Source organism: Balaenoptera physalus (assembly GCF_965194825.1).
Source record: "Balaenoptera physalus genome assembly, chromosome: 5".
NCBI lineage: Eukaryota > Metazoa > Chordata > Mammalia > Artiodactyla > Balaenopteridae > Balaenoptera > Balaenoptera physalus.
The window spans coordinates 1,615,180-1,639,664 of record NC_138884.1 but is presented as its reverse complement, the minus strand read 5'-3'; the positions used below and the strand labels follow the sequence as shown (position 1 = coordinate 1,639,664).

The window sequence follows — 24,485 nt, the reverse complement described above, 5'->3', positions numbered from 1 at the left end:
ATTGCCATTTATACAGAATTGGGTTAATTGGATATTTTGATTAATTGAGAATAAACGTTATGTTCAGTAGTTGCATTACCAATCTTCAGAGAATGAGAATACAATAAAATATTTTAACATGACAATTCTATTGAACACAATTTACTGTTCTCTCTCTGTTTCAGAAAGAATTTCACAATCATGCAGTTTTCCAGGATGATCATTATGAGCATTAATTATCTTTTGTTAGTACTATACACACATGAGTCATAAGAGATCCTACAATACGTGCCTCACTACCATACACGCATGAGTTAATATGATCTTGATTTGTGCAGCATGTTTAATACATCTAGGAAATTCTTTTCCTTATTCTTTTTTTTAAAATTCTGAAGTATTCTCATTTATTTTTCTTTTTAAAGGATAAATGTAAAATATGACCCTTAACTATGTGGATTCTGAATTTGGGGCATTCCATTGCCCACAACCTAATTCTTAAATTTCGGACCTCCAAGTAAATATTCTAAGGACTCCTTAACACACTCCAAGAATATTTTAATATGCAATTGATAGTTTCTGCTATTGTTCCTCTCCTTAAATTATTTTATATTCAAAATTGTGTATAGCCGATTCACTTTGTTATTAAGCAGAAACTAACACACCATTGTAAAACAATTACACTCCAATAAAGATGTTAAAAAGAAATTTGAGCTCAATGATTATGGATGTCAGTGCATTTTTTTATTTGAAATTGTTGACAAACTTCATTAAAAGTAGTTTTACTATTTTCTTTATGATTAAAGTTTTATGTTTTAGTGGAATATTTATATATAAATGTTTTCAACAAATTACCAAATCAGTGACAATTTATGGAACATGAAGAGCTGAATTAATAAATTCATTTGAAGAGAAAAATAAAAAAGTAGTTGTAGTGCTAGAAATAGTGCAGTACTAAGAGATAAAAGGGCATAATAATAACCCCAATTTATTGCACAATTACTATGTGCTGGAATTCTGCTGAGCAGTTTACATAATACATTAAATCCTCACAATCATGTTATGAGGTGGTCATTATTACCGTGTTTTATAATTGGGGAAACTGAGGCTCAGGATATTAAAAAAATTTGCCAAGATTTACCCTAGTAAATGGGACGTTAGCCTAGACTATGTGTTTGAAAAATCACTGTTTGTAACAACTATAAAAGATACACTTGCATGTTGTAATCTGTAATTCTTAGATTATTTTTACTCCCTCTTCAGAAATAGGGTAATTGAGAAAAACGTCCTTTGACAAGGTTTGCAGGGCTGTGAAGAGGAAACCCAGAAGTATAACCACGTATTCGTATTCCTTCCAGCCCAAGTCTTTCTACCCTCTCCTGTTCCCTCTGTGTCTACATACTGGATTGGCTTCTGATTTAGCGTAGGTCCTGGGATTATTTCTGTAGGATGCACCTCCCATGTATATGCCTTAGGAAATTTCACATTTTTATTTGGACATTTAAAATTTGAAAGCTTCCAAGATGTCAGTGGACTGATTGGAAACTCTAGAGATTTTTGAATGAAAGGGCTTTTGAGTATACAAATGAATAAACCAGAGAAGGGCAGCTGTGTTTAGAAAGAGGCTTTATAATAGTCCAAGGCAGAATTTATTAGGTATTCCCTCTAATGAGTTCCATAAAATATTCTCTCAGTTAATAAGTGAAAGATCATCTTTGTAGCTGAGAAGCCTGCAGATTCTGACTCAGATTTATTAAAAATGCTGAAGCTTGTTAGTTAGTCAGCAGATATGATGCTGCTATCATGTGTCAAATTCTTGTCCTCCGCAGGTTTCTAAAAGCTTTATGGCACGAGGTCGTGGTCCTTGAAGAATAGCAGCCAGCGCGTTTACTATTGCTAAACGCCATGTTCCTCCTGCTACGTTGCCAGCTCCAAGAAACACTTAAAAGAACATCCCTTGAGAACATACAGGAAACTCAGCTGAGCTTTTCAAAAGCTAAAATCCTTTGCCTCTTCATCTAGTTTACCATCTCACAAAATAGGGTTTCTCTTGCTTGTCAGCAGTGGCTTAGGGGCAAGGCAATGCTAATTGACTAATAAAATCCCTATTTGATGTGGTAATTGACTGCATTCTCGCTAAATCTCGGAGCCCAGGAGGTGACCCCTTCTGGTCACCTCACTGTGCATAATATTAATTGAACTGCCATTGCCTCGGGCTGCAAACTGAGATTTACTGAAAATTCTTTCAAGTTATAGGATCAAGATCAGATTCGAGTTTTAGTTAAGAAACAAACACCAGGTAAAATGCCTTCCATCATCAGCTGTGGAAAATCTGCTTTCCTCTTCACTATTTCCTCAGCAATGTTAACTAGGAAATAAAATTCAAATAGCACTTTAACTTTTTTTATGGCAATGTTTCTGCACTTTACAATTCATAATTTTTCTTTCAGTTAATGTCTAGCTTCAAAATTCTATGATCCATAGTAAAATGGCCTTTATTTAACTACAGTAAAGTATACTTTACTTAATTTACTTCATTTTCTTTAAGACAAGTCTTTTCCTTTCAAATCACTGATTTTCTTCCTTCCCTTATGCTTTTTAATGACATGCATTATGCATTCTGATTTGCATTATAGAGATTTGTATAATCAGCATACTTTTCCTCCTCACACTATTGACTATCATTTAAGAGAGCTTCCACTCTTAAATGTTTTCTTCATCTTCACGGTTTTGGGCTAACACAAGACCTTCAAAATATCAAGTACCCAAGAAGCATTTACTAATTAACATTTTTGTTGTTGTTATTTAGTATTCTACTCTGAGAGGATTTAGAAAGACCTGTTTTGGGTGTGATACATGAGATTTGGGAACTGTAAAAATACTTATGAGAGTGAAAATGCACTTATTGTTTGGAGTACAGAAATTCCAACTGGAACAGAATTCACGAGTTTTCTCATTGTTCTTGCTGGTTAAGGACAAAATTTTATAATACATATGTAGGGCTTCCCTGGTTGGTGCAGTGGTTAAGAATCCGCCTGCCAATGCAGGGGACACAGGTTCTAGCCCTGGTCCGGGAAGATCCCATATGCCGCAGAGCAACTAAGCCCGTGCGCCACAACTACTGAAGCCCTTGCGCCTAGAGCCCGTGCACCGCAACAAGAGAAGCCACCGCAATGAGAAGCCCGTGCACCGCAACGAAGAGTAGCCCCCGCTCGCTGCAACTAGAGAAAGCCCGCGCACAGCAACAAGACCCAACACAGCCAAAAATAAATAAATAAAATAAATACATTTTAAAAAATACCTATGTATATATGTGTGTGTATGTATGTGGAGAAAATGCAAAATGTATTAAAATACAAAATATGAAGTTTATGCATATGTGTATATAAACACCCTAAGATTATAACCACCCTTGAATATGGCATCCATATTATCCTTTCATATCCATCACAAGAAAGTCGGTAAAGCATATTTACTCCATTGATGTTTCCAATGCTTCGAAAGAACTGGACCCTAACCTCTTAAAAGGTTACGACCAGCTTCATAAAAAAAGGTTGGGGGGAATTAGTGAATGCTAGGTTATTGATAGGTTGTGTAAACATATGCACTTCATTTGAAAATATAATTGGAATAAATCTGCTTTTCTAAAAACAAGATAATAAAATTTTAACAAGAAATCCTTATTAAAGGTTATAAAAAAATGATTTCAAACTATTTCTCATCTTAGGCCTGGTACTTTAAATTTTTATATCCAGCTATTTATGTAAACTGAAATTTTCCATGATACGGGTGATGATAAATTGAATGGTTTTTAAAGCAGCTTAATTTGAACGCTGCATATGCAATGGGAAATATTTTTAATTTTATTATTCAGTAGAGACGAAACTGTATAACTGACAAACGCTTAATGTTGAATAAAATCATATCAGTTAAAATGAGTATGTGAAGACAAACCATCCAAGACTGACCCACTTAAGAGAAATAATGAGACGTAAAATTAAACACTAACCTAAAAGGAAAGGTACCTCGCTGGACTTAGCAATCCTGTCACTGCTACGTGTGATAAGCAAAGGTCAGCTTCAGTTTGGTTGGAGTTTGAGATGTGGGTAATGTGAGAAACAGCTACGAGATAAGTTAAACTTTAACAAGGAGAATTTTATATGTCAGCGAGAGGATTTTTTTACTTAGTTCATCGGACAATACAAAGCTCTAAAGACGTTTGAGCAGAATGCCGTGCTCTCAGCTTTATTTTAAAGAAGTCAATGTCATGACAAGTAAATAAAGAATGTGATACTGGATTACATCCAGAATCAAAACAAACAAACAAAAAAAGGTGGGACAATTGGCAAATTTGAATAAGGTCTCTAGATTATAGTAATTTATCAATGTCAATTTTTTGATGTGGGTACCTGGTACTACTGTGGTTATGAAAGGATGTTCCTTGTTTAGGAAACAAACATTGAAGTGTGTAAATACAAAGGGTCATCATCACCTCTGCAACTGTATTTTAAATGTTTCAGAAAAAAAGTGTCTCATGTGAGCACACACACAGTGGGAGAGGGAAAATAAACCCAGTGTGATGAAGTACTAACCTTTGGGGCGCTGGCATGAATGGTGCACAGGAATTCTTTGTAATATTTTTGCACGTTTTTCTGGAAGTCTGAAACAAGATCAAAAAAGTTTTAAAAAAAGAAAAGTAATACGTACACTACATACAACAGGTTAAGAGATGACCAGGCTGTGAGAGTCTGCACACAGCATCTTGACAATCTAAAGGTGTTTTGGAAGGATTTTGAAAGACATTACCAGAATTTAAAATGTAGACATCTTTCAACTCAGCAACTCCACGTCTGGCATCCACTTCACGGAAATATACGCACGTGTGCACAAAAATATTTAGTGCAATGCTATTTTGTATTAGAAAAGAAAAACAATCAAAATTCATGTTTAAAAAGAAGCTAAATTCAGGCACATTCACGCTATAGAATAATCGGAGGCAAAAGATTTATTAGCATCCAATATATCCTCACATAGAGAGAGCTCCAAAATATAGTAGATGAAAAATAAATAAATTGCAAAACCGTACATATGGTAAAATCTCATTTACGTTAAATCCCATTACATTATCTTTTATATTTAAAAAGTAGATAGAGGTTGTGGATGCCTAGAGGTCACTGTGGTGACCTCTGGGAAAAGAGAAAGGTTTGAAGATAGAAGGTTATGACAACAGTAAGGGCTTACTTATTTTAGACACACCTGTTTTTCTAATACGTCGAGATATTCATGTATTACTTATGCAATTACAAAATAAACATCACAAAGTAAGTTTGTAGACTGCTGTAATCGTCTGATGCACGGGAAAGGGAAACTGAATTAGGGTGGTGTCCACAGAAATGGAGAAGCAGTGGTTGGTGTAAGGGGGGAAATTTTAGGACTTGGAACTTGACAGGGTACACCGTGTGACAGAGGAAGGCAGATGGCCCACGGGGGACTGGAATAGTGATGGCTTTACTGGAAACAGAAAATAAGAGAAGCGGCTGATTTGTAAGGAGAAGATCTTTTTTATTTTGGAAACATGGAATTTGTGATACTGACATCCAGATAAATATACTGCTAGTTTCCTAGAAAGACATAATATTTAAAGTACACAGATCAGAACTACCCTGGGGTTAAGTGACTAAATTCTCGAGATAACAATAGAAAGCAACTGTTAGTGGACACCAGTTGTACTTCCTTATGACCATTGTGTTCCATTTGTAGTTATATATACACACTTAATCCTGGGATAGCTATTTATATACATTTGGGTATTAAAATGGATCTGAAGAGGCTACAATATTATATTACAGAAAGGAATTCATTCACATTATTTTCAAGAAATAAATTCTTACAGAATGAGAACTGTCTTCCATTTCGTACATTTCCCACTTAAAACTCTATATCTAAATCAAACTCCCTAAAATGAATGAAATTTGCAAGAATGAAGAACAGAGATCATAAGCAAATATAATTATTATAAATACAAATTTAAATGGTCTAAGTATTATTCAAGACATTGTTTCCTCTCAGAGTTTAAGATGTTATTATCCGGGTCCTAGCAGGATGCTGAAGTCCATCAATAGGGTGACTTGTGGCATTTTTAAAATGATTCAATTGACTATACTTTTGCAACTAGAGGGTGCTGAAGTACCACAGAGGACTAGATATATCTCGTCTTTTAAAGAGTTAGTAATCAGTGACTCTTTTACAAATTAGAGTCTTCAATAAAATAACATTGAATTATAGATGGCAATTTGCATAAACAATATGTAAACACATTTTATTATTGAATTGACAATCCAAACCCTCAGCTGCTGCAAACTCTCCAAATAATGTCAATATACTTATTTGGTCTTATGTTTATGTTACATGGATGACTGATAGTCCTAGTACCAGCTATGGAGAAATAAAAAGGTACGTTGGTTCTGATATTACTAGGAAATACAAGTCTTATAGACCAGAAAGTACCTATTTGCAAGTTGGAATGAGACCAAAGCAAGTAAATCCAAGTAGCCTGGACTTTTAGCAAGAAAGAAAATACAAATGGAGGTGAGACCTAACTAAGTAATCATTTATTTAATCTTTAAATGTCTTGTAACAAAATCAAACACTATTCAAATAAAAAAAAAAGAAATTCAGGAAAAAAATTTAATTTTACTTTAAAATATGTGAGCATTTTAATAAAATAAAGAAGTTAAAATCCTCTAATGATTATGGATTTTTCTTCCCAAGTCAAGTTACTTCTAGTAATAAGGTATTTTCCTCTTGGTTTCTTACAAATGGTATGAAATCACATATTCATTACTATATTCCAATTTAAAATATTTATGACTCTTTTTAAGGCACAATGATTTTGTATACTCTGTATCAACAAAATAAAATCCATGAAAATATATCTAGGTTTTAAAGTGGACTAAATAGAATTTCTTTTATCAGAAATATTTAATCAATATATCTACTTTAATTTTTATTTTATGAGAAACCAGAATTCAGCACGAATTTAGGTAAATCTAGATTTCCCTTTGTTTCAAAAATGCTTACTGGGTTTTATTATCTGGCATTTGACAACACAGGCACACTTTAAAATGAGCTGCTTTTACAAATTAGGAATTTGTTTGAACTTTATTTCTCCACAGAGCTCATGTAATTAGAGTTGATATACTTCTACTTATAAAGTTATACCATATGTAATATACTTTTGCTTTATCTATGATAATACCATCTAAAATTGTACAAGAATAAGATGGCTTTCTCTGAAAGTTACAAGGAAAGGGATTTGAAACACTACATACATTGCGATGATGACATAACAGGGTTCAGAGTGCACCCCATTTTATTATCAGAATTATCGGCATATTTGCAATTTACACTAACTGGAGAGAAATGTTCGGATTCTATTTTATGTAGTATGCTTATCCTTCATTTAGTCCTAAAGCAATTATGTTTGCTTTATATAAATACATCATGATTAGAGCACAGACGTAACAAGATCATGCTGCCATTCCCCATGATGAAGGCGCCATATTTGTATTACACTCCAATGGCATCCAAAATGCAATATATTGCTATGAAAATGCAAAGAATGTTCACAGGTTGGCATTAATGAACGAGGTTGTTCACAATGCAATGGGACTTGACTTTATACGAATGGAAAAGGTTTATCATAAATATATAGACCAGTAGATAACGTTGAAGAATAAGAAGCAGAAAGGAAACAACGCTCTTGCGTAAAGATCGATCCTCTTCGCTGCCGTCGGAATGACGGGTTTGGCAGGAGGCGGCTTCTTGTTGCTCTTGGCCTGGGATTTCCCAAGTCCGTTGTTGACCTCAATGGGTTTTCCATAGCAGTCATAATTGGACAATTCAAAATCTCTCGGTAAGCTTCCCACGATGCTGAAGTCGTTAGATCTCAGATCAGACTTGGACGTACAAACCTTTTTGCATCTGGTCTCTCCAACCTGAGAATAAAAATTAAAGACAGGATATCGAGAATTTTTCTATCTATAAAACGTCTTCAAAAAGATATTTTAAAAATATGATGGTTTATTCAGTTGACTATTATGTCTTTTTGTCAAACAGAAATAATAGTCAACTGATTAAACCACGGAATTACCTGAACATTTAGGGCTCTAAAACGTTGCCTATATAACAAGGCTTATGTCATGGAATAAACCTTTGGTAGGTTACTTTACATTAAGGGATCAAGGCGCAAATCATCATTTATCTTAGGTGCTCCCAGGCTTGTGAGAGTTCTCAGTTGAAAGACTGACCAATAAATGAAAATCCAACATTTAACCATGACACAGATCATATTAGCAGAACATACAGAATACAAACGTCTTCTGGAACCTCTGACCTTTGATTTCCCCAGGGATCCTACTGCCAAATTGGGATGTTTATAAAAGACTGAGGCATTTATCCCTGCAATGAGACAGACTGTGTCTCTAAACCACACTCACAAGTAAGAACTAAAAATGGTCACAAGGATCATGAACCAAAGATTGACCAGCGAAAGGGGTTCCTCACTTGTTGCCTGAAGATGTATTAGCCAGAGAATCCAAACTCAGAAAATCCAAAGACACTGTGGATACTTCAGCCAGATCATATGCTACAGAGACTATTCAGTTGATCATCTCTGATTATTAAATTTGACTCAATTCCCTACAATATACAAAATAATTATCTCACACTGAACTCTCTCTGGCCGTCAGAAAAGCTCTTGGAAAAGACAGAGGTATAGGGCTGACCAGTGGCTTAAGGAGAGGCCACAGAAGGGGGAGCCCATGATTCCACTGCTTAATCTTCCACTGTTCTTACTCCCGACCTTTGTGATTCACCTTGGGAAGCTTCACTAAAATATTTACTGTTTTACTGAAAAAGGAAACCATGTCATTGTACACTATTAGTACACTCTAGTTTTTGCCTTAGTTAGAATAATACATTGACTGATTATGTGGATTCTATTCACATTTACTAGATTGTGGCTGGGTAAAAATGATGCTTACTGTAAGATGTAAAACAAATCATTCCCCAGCAGCCCTTCAGGTACCAGGACGGTATCCTTTATCCGCACAAACACTGAGGCATATTTTCTGGGCAAAAGCCAGATGGCAGTGCTCAGAGATGCAGAGCGAAGAAAACCAACATAGACTGAGTGAAAAAACAAATGAAAATGTGTTACCACGTCCTCTGGCTTTATACACTTAGGTTGTTTCCTTTTTTTTTTTTCAATTTTGAACAAGTGCTGGTAATGTTATTTTTTGAAGCTGGTCTCTGAATGTTGGCTTTATTATTATATCTTTATACCACATAGATATTTGTACATCCTGTTGGGTAAGAACTTTTGAAAAAGATGTTTATGTAAGTATAATTGTACAAAAGTACACAAGACAATGTTGGTAAGTAGGAATGGGGACCGAGGCACTGGAGTTTCATCCTTTCTGCATGTCAGCACCAAGCTGCTCCCCATCGCCAGTGTACTGAGGCACCCCGTGTCAGGCAGGCCACACAGGGACCAAGGATGCTGAGGTCACCAGGCAGGAATGGGAGCTCCCACCCCACTGTGTGAGGGGCCCGGACTTCATGTCCACCAGGCAGCAAGGAGGGAGCAGCCTTCCTTCTCCCGGACAAACAGCCAGAGAAGGCAGCAAAAACAGAAAGTTTAGACAGGTGCAGTATCTCATCACATAATATGAACTGTCTAGGTGGCAACAGAAAAATCACTCATGGTACAAAGAACTGGGGAAGATCTCAGAGTACAGTCAAGAGAGACCAACATCAAGATGAAACGTGTTAGAATTATCCAGGAAAGGTTTTAAAGCAGCACGGCAAAATCAGCAATTACGAACATGCTTGGAGCAAATGAGAAACGGAAAGCCTGAGAAAAGGAGTACAAAATCCCAGCAGAGAGACAGAGAGAAGGAAGGATGAAAGGAAGGAGAGAAAGAAGGAAGGAAGGAAGGAAGGAAGGAAGGAAGGAAGGAAGGAAGGAAGGAGGGAAGGAGGGAAGGAAGGAAGGAAGGAAGGAGGGAGGGAAGGAAGAAAGGGAGGAGGGAAGGAGGGAGGGAAGGAAGGAAGGAAGGAAGGAAGGAAGGAGGGAAGGAGGGAAGGAGGGAAGGAAGGAAGGAAGGAAGGAGGGAGGGAAGGAAGAAAGGGAGGAGGGAAGGAGGGAAGGAAGGAAGGGAGGGAAAGAAAAAAATAAAGTAAAAAAAGAAAAAGAAAAACCAAATGAAAATTTTATAACTGAAAAATACATTTAATCAAAACATGAATCTCCATGGATAGGCTCAACAGGAAGAGGAGGGGGTGGGGAAAGAAATCTGTGAACTAAAGGTGTAACAGGAGAAATTACCCAACCTGAACAACAGAGAACTTACTAGAAAAATGAGCAGAGCCTCGGTGGTGACGTGTGGGTCTGTAACAGAGTATCTAACATCTATGTCATCACAGTCCTAGAAGGATGGGGGAAAGGTACTCAAAGAAATAACAGCTGAAAACTTTTCCCATTTGGCAAGAAGCATAAGCCTGCATTTTTTTTTAACAAGCTGAAAAAACCCCAAACCAGATGAACCCTAAAAAAGCCACTCGAAAATATATAATTTAACTTCTGAACATTAAAGGCAAAAAAAAAAAAATCTTGAAAGCAGCCAGAGAAAAATGACACTTTACCTAAAGGAGAAAAACAGTGTGAATGAAGCAGAGTTCTTCTCAGAAGCCACAGAGGCCAGAAGGAATGGGCACAATACTTTTTAGGTGCCACAAGAAAAGAACTTTCAACCGAGGATCCTATTCCCAGTGAAAACATTCTTCAGGAATGAAGGGAAACCAAGACATTCTCAGATGAAGGAAAACTAGGAGGATCTGTTACCAGCAGAGCTACCCAAAATAATGGATAAAAGCAATTCTCTAAAAGGAAAGAGAACAATAAAAGATAGAATCTTGGAATATCAGAATGGAAGAAAGATCAAAGATCAAATACAATAAACTTTCTTTCTCTCTCTGAGTTTTCCAAATTATGTTTGATGGTGAAGTAAAAATTGTAACACTTTCTAATTAGGTTCTAAGAAGTATTTACAATAATTTTGTCATGTGAAGAGGAAAGCAAAAGGTGTTAAAGGGAGGTAACATTTCTACACATCACACAAAGTGGCAACAGAGTGACACCAGGAGACTGATAAAGTCGTGTGTATATAATGGGACACCTGGAGCAGCCTCCAAGCAAGAGAGTGACATGCTTACAAACAATACAGGAAACTCAAAATGTCATTCTAGAAGCTGTTCAAACAGTCACATGGAAGAAGGAGAAAGAAGAAAGAGATTAAAAATAGAACAAACAGGACACAAAATATACACCCTGAGAAAACCATAATTCAAAAAGACACATGCACCCCAATGTTCATTGCAGCTCTATTTACAATAGCCAGGTCATGGAAGCAACCTAAATGCCCATCGACAGATGAATGGATAAAGAAGATGTGGCACATATATACAATATATGACCGAATACATATATTGTATATGTATACAATACAATATACAATGGAATATTACTCAGCCATAACAAGGAACGAAATTCGGTCATTTGTAGAGACGTAGATGGACCCAGAGTCTGTCATACAGAGTGAAGTAAGTCAGAAAGAGAAAAACAAATATCGTGTATTAACGCATATATGTGGAATCTAGGAAAATAGTACAGATGAACCTATTTGCAGGGCAGGAATAGAGAGGCAGATGTAGAGAATGGGCATGTGGACATGGGGGGTGGGGGATGAATTGGGAGATTGAGATGGACATATATACACTACCACGTGTAAAACAGACAGCTAGTGGGAACCTGCTGTATAGCACAGGGAGATCAGCTCAGTGCTCTGTGGTGACCTAGATGGGTGGGATGGGGGCGGAGAGGGGAGGCCCAAAAGGGAGGGGATATACGTATACATACAGCTGATTCACTTCATTGTACAGCAGAAACTAACACAACATTGTAAAGCAACTATACCCCAATAAAAAATAATAATAAAATTTAAAAACTAAATAAATTAAATAAAATAGACTGAAGCCCTAAATATATCAATAAGTTCATTAAATTTAAATTACCTAAATATACAAATTAAAACATGAGAATGGCAGAGAAGATTACATGCCATCAACCAATGATATGTTGCCTACAAGAAACTCACTTCACGTGGAATGATACAGACACATTGCATGGAAATGGAAAGAGATATGCCGAAGACATGATTCTTTAAGGCCATGATAGCTCTGCGTTAATGGATATTGTATACGTATCCTTCATGAAGAGGATTAGGGTATAAAGAGCTCTGGGGCTGGAGGAACCTCCTTACAAGGTGGCAACAAGGTATTTGCAGGGGGTCTTGGCTGTGGGCTCAGAAAATGAGATGAATGACTCAAAAGAAAAAAAACAAACAAACAAAGACCTGCAGACGGCACCACGTCAGAACAGTTTGCTTGCCTCTGTCTCTAAAAACGTGTCTAACGTTCTAGGTGTTGGTAGGAGTGGCGGTCGACAAATGGACATGGTCTGGGGCCAGATGTAGGCAAGGTTTCCAAGGCTGTAGGATGGTCTGGACCTGTTAGTCTCTTGTGGAACTTACCATGCTACGTTCAGTGGAAATGGTCCCCTGGCCTAGGGTCTTCTCAGCTAGAGGTCATCAAGCACAGGCATGCTGGGGTGAGTAGACAACTGTCCTCAATCCATGATGTGGTCTGTGGCTCCAGGATTTATCAGTACCTGAATCTAGAGGCATGGTCCGCTATTCTTAGACCCATCACCAAGTGACAAGGCAAGGTTATGGGTTTTAACTGTTCAGTTCTTCTCTAGCTATTCACTCTGCGCTGGACAGATCCCAAACCATGGGCATAGTTTCCCTATGAGCCAGGCACCCAATAAAGAAGTAGTCTGCCTGACATGAGCATTGTGAAGCTCTCCAACTTGATGGGGAATGGGCGGGAGATTGAATCAAGAACGTGCGTCCCGTCAGCCTTCAGCCCCCCGGCCACTCACGAAGGTTTGTCAAATGAGAAAGAGTAAGAAGGTCTGTCATTTGGGCAAGGCCTCCACATTCAATGGTGACCATCAAAGCAAAGGAATTTAAGCATCCTTAAATTCCACGGAAAGTTCTCCAGTAATTTGATAAAGTGTTGATTTTTTTCTCGGTTAGTATTGGACCTAAGTGTTTTCTATTCTTTTCCAAAAAGTAGGTTGTGCTTAGTCCCTTTTCATCTGTGAGAGAAAAACGGGTGAGGACCAATTCTACCAAAGCTTTAAACCCGTTAAATGCACTTTGCTGGCCGACGTCATCCTTACCTGCAAGGTGCTGATGTGAACAGGTGTGCCCGTGCCATTCACGGTGTTCTTCTTAGCCGCACTCCCCCCCTTCCCGTCTGCTTGCTCAGCCTTGGCAATTCTGGCTTTTTCGGCTTCAACTCTCTTGGGGTTATTGAGCATCACCTGGACGACCGCGTACTCCACCAGGGACGCGAAGCCGAAAAGGAGACACGCGATGAGCCACACGTCCAAAGCCTTCACGTAGGACACCTTGGGAAGTTCCGCAGCCAGGGCTGTGCACTCAGAGGCCAAGCTGAGCACTGAGAAGATTCCTGCCGGACAGAAACAGGAACTCAAGTTGCTTTTTACTCCCGTGAAATGTTCTACAATCACTGCTCTTTGATGAAATCCCCCTCCAATAACTTTCAATGCCCCTCAGGTCCCCTTAAAACTCAAAGAGTAGAAGAAATACCATGTACTTGCTTCTTATGTAAGAATCATTGAATGTGGGTGGTATGTGTGTAAACACTTAATAGTTTAAAAAAATAAATATTTATTTTTTATTTTTTATTATCCTGATAATGAAAGATGTACTTGGGTCTCTTTGCTCTTGCATTGGGAATACGGTAAACACTATATTAGTATCAATAATCATTTAAAACATTGAAAAATATATATTCTGCCAGTTGCATCATTTCAGAGGCTCCTGAAAGGTGTGGAGTCTTGGGGATTTTTTTTTTTAATATTGAAGAACTAAGAGACTCTCTCCTAGAAAGAAAGGCTTTTAGTAAAATATAACTTCTGCAGATTGAAACAATATTACATATATATATATATATATATATATATACACATATATATATACACATATATATTACTATTATATTGTAACTATCCTCTATCCTGAAGAAAACTAATTAACAGGACTATGTTTTAAAAGTTAATATAGGTTTTAATGTTTTCTAACCTGGAAGTGAAAAGTAACATAAATATCCAAGATCTTCTCAAACATTGCCCTAAACTCAATTAATTATACTTACGGGCATTAATTTGGCAAACCATCTTCCCAAGTTATTTTTTTATTCTTAATCAAATGTTATGTCAACTTATCAATCAAAAACAAGCCTTGAAGTAGCATATATTGACACCATTCTCTGTGTTTCCATAGCATTTCATGCTCATCAATGGCACAGAATGTATCAAATTGTAGTAAACTTAGTAGTATACCTGAATCTTTATCCTGATATGTTAGCAACTTTATGAATGAAATGGAGAATAGTTTCAGATTATAGAAGGCCTTGAAAGTCCTAGAGTGGATCTTTTATCGTATTTCATAGAGAAATGACATTATCAAGAGAAAATTTCAATAACGTCACTCTTCTAGGGATAAAAAAAAATATCCTGAGAAAGAAAAACATAGGAGATGCAGAAACAAAGAATAAGAAAATGAAGGATAGGATGGATGTGAAAGGATTTTGGAGAAAGCATTTTTTAAAACTTGATTACTGTTTAAAGGAAGAAGGAAAAGATTGAGACAAACTTCTAAACAGAATGACTGGGAAAATACCCATGAAATATAGGAAGAGCAGAATATAGAAAAGATGTGACTTTGGAAGGAAAACACCGAGTTAGGTCAGATAAAGGCCGAGAAACAAAGAACTGGTGACCACGACTCAGCACAGGGCACCCAGGAACTTCTTGAAGGACAGATTGGCCAGTTTCGTTCAGGGGAGGTTGTGGTGGAAAGGGAGGGGACTCTGGAGAGGCTCAGGCATCAGAAAAAGGGGGTCAAAGGAGCAGAGAAAGATTCGGAATAATAGGATATTAATGGACGTTTGGGAGATACTTATAATCCCCGGCGTTAGGTTAGAAACCATAGCGGCCAATTCCGTTAAGATCTGTATCATTTCGAAGATGTAAGAATGGAAATGGAGATCAGTTGAGAAGGAGGAGAATGTGGACCTCACTGTGTGCCTTGTCTTCAGGAAATCATATTAAAATAAGAAACGTCCACTTGCTTTTTTACCCTAAAATAAGAAATCTGAGCAAATATTTCTCTGGACAAATATTTCAGCCTTATCTTAATATGGCCTTCAGATGAGATTACTTCATTGTTTAAATAACCCATAGTGAAATGCTGCCTGAATTTTACTACATTATGAACCAATAAAAAGAAATGTGAAACCCATCATTCATAAAAATGGCGATATTTATAATTTCAATATTGTGTTCTTAATATATTATCCCCATTTAATGGAGCACCTGTCTAATAAATTCCAGGACTTCTTGGTATAATCTTTCTCTAACGTGTTTAAAACATATAGTCCTTATTTGTCATTTGTTATTTTCTCTCCCTAATGCAAAAACAAACCAAGTCTAGATTTCAAATCAGGGAATATGTCATAAAATTGATATCAACTCTGATAAATAGGCGTGGGGTCTACATCTACTAAAAGTTATGGCTAACAAATAATATAAATCAAAGTATTAATAAATTAGCTACATAAAAAAGTTAACCTGAATAAAAACTTCTATAAAGAATTCAGGGTGAAGATAAAGTTGTTTAGCTCATCAGTATGCAGAAAGAACTTTATAGTGATAAAATCCTTATTTAAGAGACCACTATTGATAATGAACTCCCATTGACTATGGGATGCCCAGAGATTTCTCGTTCAGACAAGGGAACATCTGAAAAATAATTCTTTAATAGCATATACTCTAGCAATCTATTGCCTAAAAGAGGAATACCAAAACCTAGAAGACTGAAAAAGGAAAGCAAGAAAAAGGGTGAAAAAAGAAAAGGAAAAGAAAGGGGAGGTAGAGATAGTATTTTTTTTTATATTTTATTTATTTATTTATTTTATTTATTTTTCTTTTTCTTTTGGCTGTGCTGGGTCTTAGTTGCAGCATGCAGGCTTCTCTCTAGTTGTGGCATGCGGGTTTTCTCTTTCTAGTTGTCTCATGCAGGCTCCAGAGCGTGTGGGCTCTGTAGTTTGTGGCACGCAAGCTCAGTAGTTGTGGCGCGTGGGCTTAGTTGCCCCGCCGCATGTGGGATCTCAGTTCCCCAACTAGGGATCGAACCCACGTCCCCTGCATTGCAAGGCCGATTCTTTACCACTGGACCACCAGGGAAGTCCCTGTAGTATTTTTTATTAACAACAAATAGAACCAACAGAGCAAGTCAAGGAGAAATTGTACACAACAGCTACTGTCTAAACCTGAAATCATCTTTATCCCATACTGAGATGAACTACACCATGCACCAAATTCTTATATGGAGTTGTGATTAATAACATGAAAATTCATTCAGAAATACTGCTAAATTATTACATCAGCATGTTATCATTGCACAGCATTCTAATCAAAGGATACTAAAAGGAAAACTACAATTACTACCATGTGGGAATCCAGAAATAATCTCTGACATTTTTGAAAGAGATCCTTATAATCAAAAAGATCTTGAACCACTGTTTCTGATGATAAGAAAAGACTATAATAAGAAAGAAAGGTACTGTGTGTGACCTGCTAGAGGTCTGAATTGTGACCTGAATTATTCATCTTTTTACATCTATAATTAAAAAGTATTTGTTTAAAAAAATCCTTTTTAGCAGCAACTAAAGCATTTCATGTACCAGGAAAAGAAAGTGTTACAGTAAAGTTTACGTAGGGTAAAAAGTATAAGACGTTACCTCCACAGTTACTTTTATACTTAAAGAAATAGCTGAAGACAAAGTCTACCTAAAATTCACAGAGGAAGCTTTGATACTTGTTAACAATGGAAAAAGTAAATCAAAAAGAGATAGGAAGAAAAATAAAACTAGAACACAAAACTGATTTTTTTTTAAAAAGCAAAATGAGTCTAGGGTAAATGATATATGTTCTTCTCCTAAATTTTAGAAAATAAAAATTATGGGCCATAGAAGGAAAAGATTGGCAAATTGATTTCATAATCTTTTGGAACAATGTAGGGGAAGAAAAGTAGAAAAAGGAAAGATACACTGGGTCAAAACAGCCGTATCAACAGAATATCCTGATATTTAATCTGTCGGTAATATTATTTCTTCTTTCTTTTTAGATAAAATTATATATATGTGTGGGTCTAATAACAGAGCTTCAAAATACCTGAAGCATAATTCCATAACTAGAGTTGGGGATTTGAACAACTCTCTCATCAATAACTATAATAACTAGACAAAAGACATAAAAGATTTTAACAGTACTATGAACCAGCTTGACTCCACTCATATTTACAGAATTCTACACCCAAGAGTGACAAATATACAGCACAAGTGACATGGGATGTTTGCCAGGAGACATATGCTGGGCTGGACCATTAACAAAGTCTCAATAAGCATAAAAGGACTGAAATCATAGAGTATGTTCCCTGCCAAAATTAAAAACAAATCATATTTGAGTACTTATGAAAACCCTAAATATTTGGAATCCAAACGACACATATCTAAAGAATCCGTGGGCCAAAGAAGAAATCACAAGGGAAATTAGAGAATATTTTTTTAATGAAAGAAGATGAAAATACAGTATACCAAAATTTGTGCACTGCAGCTGAAGCAGGACTTACAAGGGAAATTTGTAACTTTAAATGCCCATGTTAGAAAAGAAGAAAGGTCTAAAATCGGCTATCTGAGTTTCCACTTCAATCATCAAAAAGAGATCAAATAAAATTCAAACTGAGTAAAAAGAAATAATAAAGAAAAGAGCCAAAAATCAATGAAAAAGAAAAATAAACAAATAGAAATGAATGAAATGAATGCTGATGTTTTGAAAATACCAAGAAAATGGATGTCTTTATCTAGCGTGGTAAAAAAAAAAAAAAAGAATTCACAATTTAACAACATCAGGAGTAAGTAGGAATGAATACATCACTACAGCTAGACATTAAAAGGAAAAACCAATATTATGAACAAGTTTGTGCTAATAATTTTACCTACTCATCTAATAGCTAGGAATCAATTGGTAAAATTTGCCAAAATAAAGGAAAAAAACATATAAACCTTTAAATATACTCAGAGAAAGCATTTAAGCATTTGGTAAAAGTCAACAGTCATGACAAAAACCCTCTGCCAACTAGGAAGAGAAGGGAACCTCTTCAACCTGATTAAGAGATCTGTAATAACTAGAGCCACTATTACACTCAACAGTGAATACTTCAACTATTTCTACCCAGAATCAGGAATAAGCATCTCTCACAATTCTATTCAACATTGTACCAAGGTCCGAGGCACTACAAGATGTAAAAAAAATTACGTATTTGGGGAGTATATGACACAGGAGTATGTGAAACAGGCAAAACGGTACCATTATTTTGATAAACACTATGCTAATATTTTAGAAAAGTTAAACATACTTTTCCCATAAAATGCAGAAATCTCATTTCTAGGTGTTTGCCCAAGAGTAATGAAAATGTATGCCCACACAGAGCCTTGTACGCAATTATTCGTCACATCATGTGTAATACCCCCAAACTGGAAATAACCCAATCCCCAACAACTGGTTAATGGGGAAACACACTGTGGTATATCCATAGTACGAAACGCTACTCGGTAATAAGATAGAACCAAACATTAACACAAGCAACAACAAGTAAAAATCTCAAAAACCTAAATATGTCCCTAGTTTTCTTTTAATGAGTCAACATGTTGACTGATCCCACTTTCAATTTACGATCACTGACCTCCAGAGGTCCGCGATCCTACCAGGCAATCAGGGTGTACTTCCCCAGTTCCTTCACCACTCTCTCTCCCTTCAGAACCACAGCGCTCTTCCCCATCACCCTTGCAACTCATGACCTGGCTTCCCATTTCACTAAGAAAACAAAATCAGAGGCTAGCCCCCATGACCACGTCTACCCTTGTGTCTCAGTATGTGCCCATCAGCTCTACCTTCTCTCCTGACGCTACAGACCAGCAGTCAGTCAACCTGATGCACCAGGCTCATCTGACCCACCGCCTATTTTTATAAATCCAGTTTTACTGGGACACATCCACACCTATTCAGCTATGTATTGTCTAAGGCTGCTTTAGTGTTATGACAGCGGATTTCGGGGTTTCAATAGAAACCTCAAATGTTTGCTACTCAGTCTGTCGCCGAAGGCGTTTGCTGACCCCGTGGACAAATCCACTGTGTTCTATCTAGCAAAGGCCAATCCCTCTGTTTCCTACCTCCCATCCCCTCTCACCGCTCCTGCACTTCTTCCATCTCTCATTTTTTCCTTCACTACTGGTTGTTTTCCACCAAAAATAAATGTGTGTGGATTGTCCCCCTTAGAAAAACAAAACCAAGAAACCCTCTCAGCTCCCATCCCCCATGGCTATTTCCCCACCCTGCCCTCCTGTGGGCAGCTAACAACCTCCAACGAACAGCTCTGGGTCCCCCTCCTGTGTTCTCCTGAGTCACTCCGACCCGGCTTCCCTCTTCTCCTCACTCCATGGAGACTGTCTCTGTTCTGGATCCCAGTGACCCCCTAGGCTGCTAAAGCCAAGGGCAATCTTTAGCCCTAACCTTGACCTACAAGCAGCTGGCCGGTCACTCTCTTCGCCTGGACACACCTTCTCCGCTTGGCAGGATTCCAGGAAGCTACATCACATAGATTGTTCCTCATCTTCTCAATCCCAAGGATTTAGCCCTGAGACTCTTCTACCTACACTCCACTCACAGCCTTACATACCATCTGCATCCTGACAAACCTTAAATTCTGACCTCCGGTCCTGATTTCTCCAAGACACCCCAGACTTGTACATCCACCTGTCTACCTGCTATCTCCACCTAACAGACATCTCAAACTCAGTGCATCCGGAACCAAGCTCCTGGTCCTCCCACCTTTTCAAACCTACTTGACCTGCAGCTCTGCTCACCTCCATTCATGGCAATTTCATCTCTTCAGTTTCTAAGCCAAAAACACCTTGAGGTCAGCCTTGATTCTGCTTTCTTAAATCCCACATGCAGCACATCTGCACATCTTTCTCTACCACGTCCTTCATCTAATATGTACAAGCACCTGCACTACCGCCCCTGGCTCACACCATGCTTATTGCAGGCCTCCTACCTGCTTTGCTTGCTTCTACCTTTGCCCCCTGCCAGTCTATTCTAAACAAAGCAGTAAAGATAAGCACTTACAATTTAAATCAAATCGTGCTCAAAAGCCCTCAGGGGCTTCATATTGCACTCTGAATAAAAGCCCAAATCACCAGAATCCCTTAAGAAATATTCCATAGCCCACCCCTCGCCCTTGTTATTTTTCTGATCTCATCTGCTAATCTCCCTCTCTCTCACTGGACTCCTTAGTGTTCCCCGAATACCCCAGGCACGCTTCTGTCTCAGGGATTCTGCCTTGATCGTTCTCCAAGTACCCTTTCCTAACCCATCCTATCCTACCCTATCTTATCCACAGTGGTCCATTCCTTCCCCTCCTTCTTGCCTCTGTCCAACATCCCTTTCTCATCAAGGTGATTCCTGACAAGCAGGCTGCCGCCCTCAACTTCCCATCCCTGTATCACCATCTTATATATTATAGGTTGTACTTATTTGGTGTCTGTTTCTTCCCAAGAGAGTATAAACTCACTGAGGCCGAGTTTTGTTTGTTTTTTAATCTATTTTATTAACTATTTATTCGCTATTTACTTTCTAACCATATCTCCATCTTTTTGCATAGTACCTAGCCCATAGTCAGCCCACAACAGATATTTGTGGAATGAATCCGAATGTGTCAAAGTGCTTTGAAAAGTGTAAAGCAATCTGTAAAGGAGGCATATGATGAACTCCTGAATGCGTGTTACGTTCATTTTTTTCAAGCCTCCAAAAACCTCTGGAGTACTTTTCCATCCATACTTGGACACGTCCACAGCGTATGTTCACAGAGGCTGGATGTGATGGGAAGTTGTCACAGCGGGTAGGCACAGAGCTGGAATTCAAACCTGGTTTCACTTTTAACCATTAACTGCTTTCCAGACAACAGGTCTGCCGGATGCTAAGTGACAGCTCACGGATTTTATATCAGAAGTCCTGCAAGAGACGGGGATTTACAGAGAATGTCCTTTGAGAATATGTCAGGGACTGGGGTGTCTCCAGAGAACCCTTGGAAGGCTGAAATTTCAATTTATATCACTACATGAGAATAAGATACCTGTAATAAACCAAAAGATTTAGCAATTTGAGGGAAATGCGTGATATTTTTGACAAGTGTAAGAATTTAAATCTAGTTTTGGGGGTGTTTTATTCCCAGTACAATATACTACATAGTTAATTCTTCTTCCCTAAAGGATTACTCTATCAATTGTCATTGCTTCATTACAGATACACCACCTTTAGGATGAAATTTCTCACATTTTTTGCTTCTTAAGATATGGATTTGGTCTTTGGGGTTTTAGTCTGATGTAAATCACCAAATTTCTTATTTGGATAAAATTGTTATTTTCATTGGCACTTTCCTGGTTTCCTACTCTTTAAAATCTGTATTTTGTTTAATTCCCCCAGTAAGTCAGGAGGGAGATTTACACAAGGCCTTTTTGATAATAGAAAAAATTAAATGCTGCAACTAATCAGTCACCAAGAGGTCGGGTACTTCACAGACTTACTGATAGAAGTTCCAGGTGATATTAAGAAAACACACACACACACATTAATGACAAGTTTTAAAACACTCCAAGCAATCAAAATTTGTTGTTACAATGTCCTTATTTTGAAGTTTATTCACTTTACCCATAAGAAAGGCTCTCAGACTTCCCTGGTGGCGCAGTGGTTAAGAATCCGCCTGCCAATGCAGGGGACACGGGTTCGAGCCCTGGTCCGGGAACATCCCACATGCTGCGGAGCAGCTAAGCCCGTGAGCCACAACTACTGAGCTTGCGCTCTAGAGCCCGCGAGCCATAACTACTGAGCCCGTGCGCCACAACTACTGAAGCCCGCGTGCCCAGAGCCCATGCTCCGCAACAAGAGAAGCCACCGCAATGAGAAACCCATGAACCGCAACGAAGAGTAGCCCCGGCTTGCCGCAACTAGAGAAAGCCTGTGCGCAGCAACGAAGACCCAACGCAGCCATGAATAAATGAATTAATTAAAAAAAAAAAAAGGAAAGGCTCTCGATTATTTCCCCAACCCAAGACTATTTAAGCCCTATAGAGACATAATTTTGAAGTCTGGCTATTGGTGTTTCTATGTCACAGAGCATTAAAAATAGCGAACTGGAGGGCACAGCTAACCAGCCTTCCCTCTCTCCAGCCTCTCTTGACGGCACAGTACACAATAACTAGTGTTTAGGAAGATGATGCAAAGTCATGTTTAAAAAGATAAATTCTATTACGTACTCCCTGATGAACAGTATGAGACAGTATATGATTTAGAAAGACTTCTATCCAAATAGTCACTTGTTTTTAAGCTTGGCACCATTGGGGATTTTAGCCTTCTGCTATCCGTGAAAATCGCTTATTAATAATTATTTCATGAGAGTCCAAGTAGGATGGATTAACTGCTTAAAATACCCCAAGGACACAAAAAGAGAAAACTTAGTTTAATTATAGAATGCCTAAACACGGAGAAAATCTAGTTCAATGTCAAGGACTGAAGGAAGTCTGAAAAAAAAAAGGTTGCCATCAATTCCAAAACTCACTGTCTCAAAATCATTTGGTATAATTTCAAAAGTATACAGTCATTTGTATAAAGCTGCAGCACACTCCCGACCCCCCGAGAGAGGGGCTGGAACACGTTACCCAGGGGCACTCTGGCAGCACTGGCATCGGGGTTGATCCAGAAGGAAAGCCAGGACAGAACCACAATGAGCAGGGTTGGGGCGTAGACGCCCATCATGTAGAAGCCCACCTGCCTCCTCAGGGTGAAGATGACCTCCACGCACGTGTAGTACCCTGCCAGCGACAGACACAGGCAAGAGTGACACTCCCGCAACATCCAACCGCAAAATCACATCGTGCCCGTAAACTACAGGTCGCTTCTGCTTGAGGCAATTTCACAAAGTGAACTCCACGAGAAAAGGACGGGGGCTGGTTCTGTAAATATATATCATTTATATGATCTAAGAGGATGGCACGATGAGACCTGTTTCACCTGACCTTCTGCAACTTCATTATGAGATTGACAAACAGACACCATATGCTGCTCTGGGATGGCCAGTCTCGGCTTTGAAGTCTTTGTTCCGAGATTTTGCAGTGACTTAAACTTCCCATTATCCTTGGCTACTCTGGGAGCAAAAGATCTCAAGAAGCCACTGGGAGCAGCAAATCAAAGCAGAGCAAGTCTAAAAAGAAACATCCCTGGATTACACATTGTCAGTATAATTTTCAGCCACGTGGACCACTTCTTATCTGGAAGGGATGACCATCTACAGGAGCTCATATGCATATTTACGCAGGAAATGTGAAGACAGTCTTGGGGGTAAACACTAGCAAGGGTAAGAAGTGAGTGTTCCCAGTCTATGCAGGTAAAAGTTAATAAAGGGCAAACATCTGACATCCCTCCCAAGTCTCCCCTGGTTCCACTCCAGGACCTCAAATGTTCTGGAATCGAGGGAAAGGGCTTCACTTTCACAGGCTGAAACTAAAGCAGGCATTGCCCTTACACATCATTCTAGGGCTGCCATGATATCAACTGGTCTCTCAAATTAATCATAAATTATGGGCAGCCTCATAACAGCCTTTGCTGACTGGAGAAAGAAAATAAGTGACACAAATATCCTCCCAGCACTGGCATACAAGAGACGTTTCCAGATGTTTGAGATGATTTTTTTAAATGTTCAATTTAGATAAAAATGTCATTTCCCATTCAACAAAAGGAAGGTTATGCATGAATTCCAAAAAGTTAAAATATCTTCAGTTGTGTTCAGCTTAAACTGTACAGAATTATTTTAAAATGTTGAGACAAATGAATGGACAGTGCATAAATAAAATAATTATGGGGAAAATGACAATATTACTTTTTTACTGTGTTTTAGTTTAAAAAGTTGTATTTATCTAGTTTTCCTAGTTGGGAAGAAGGTATATATTTCTGATGCTAGAATAATCTTCATATTTATTCATTAATAGTATCTAGAGCAGTAATTGCACACAAATAGTGTCTTTAAAAGAATGGCTAGTCTCATCCCTTTATCAAATAGCTTATATTAGAAATCTATCCTTTTCCCAATAATCATCAATACCTCGGAGGGATTAGAAAGATA

The 24,485-nt window shown here is 38.0% G+C and overlaps 1 protein-coding gene across 2 annotated transcripts in view; it reads right to left on the bottom strand.

Annotated features, from left to right (window-relative positions):
• Positions 1-4,963: 4,963 nt before the first annotated feature.
• The window catches only part of GLRB (glycine receptor beta), a 79,780-nt gene continuing 60,258 nt past the window's right edge, over positions 4,964-24,485 (bottom strand). The window contains exons 8-10 of one of the 2 annotated variants that reach the window (XM_082461799.1): positions 23,026-23,178; positions 13,343-13,635; positions 4,964-7,973 (exon numbers count right to left, since the gene is read on the bottom strand). In XM_082461799.1, the coding sequence (XP_082317925.1) occupies positions 7,677-7,973; positions 13,343-13,635; positions 23,026-23,178 (743 nt within the window). In that variant the 3' untranslated portion in view covers positions 4,964-7,676. The remainder of the gene's footprint in view (positions 7,974-13,342; positions 13,636-23,025; positions 23,179-24,485) is intronic. The other variant, XM_082461800.1, reaches the window with a different exon arrangement.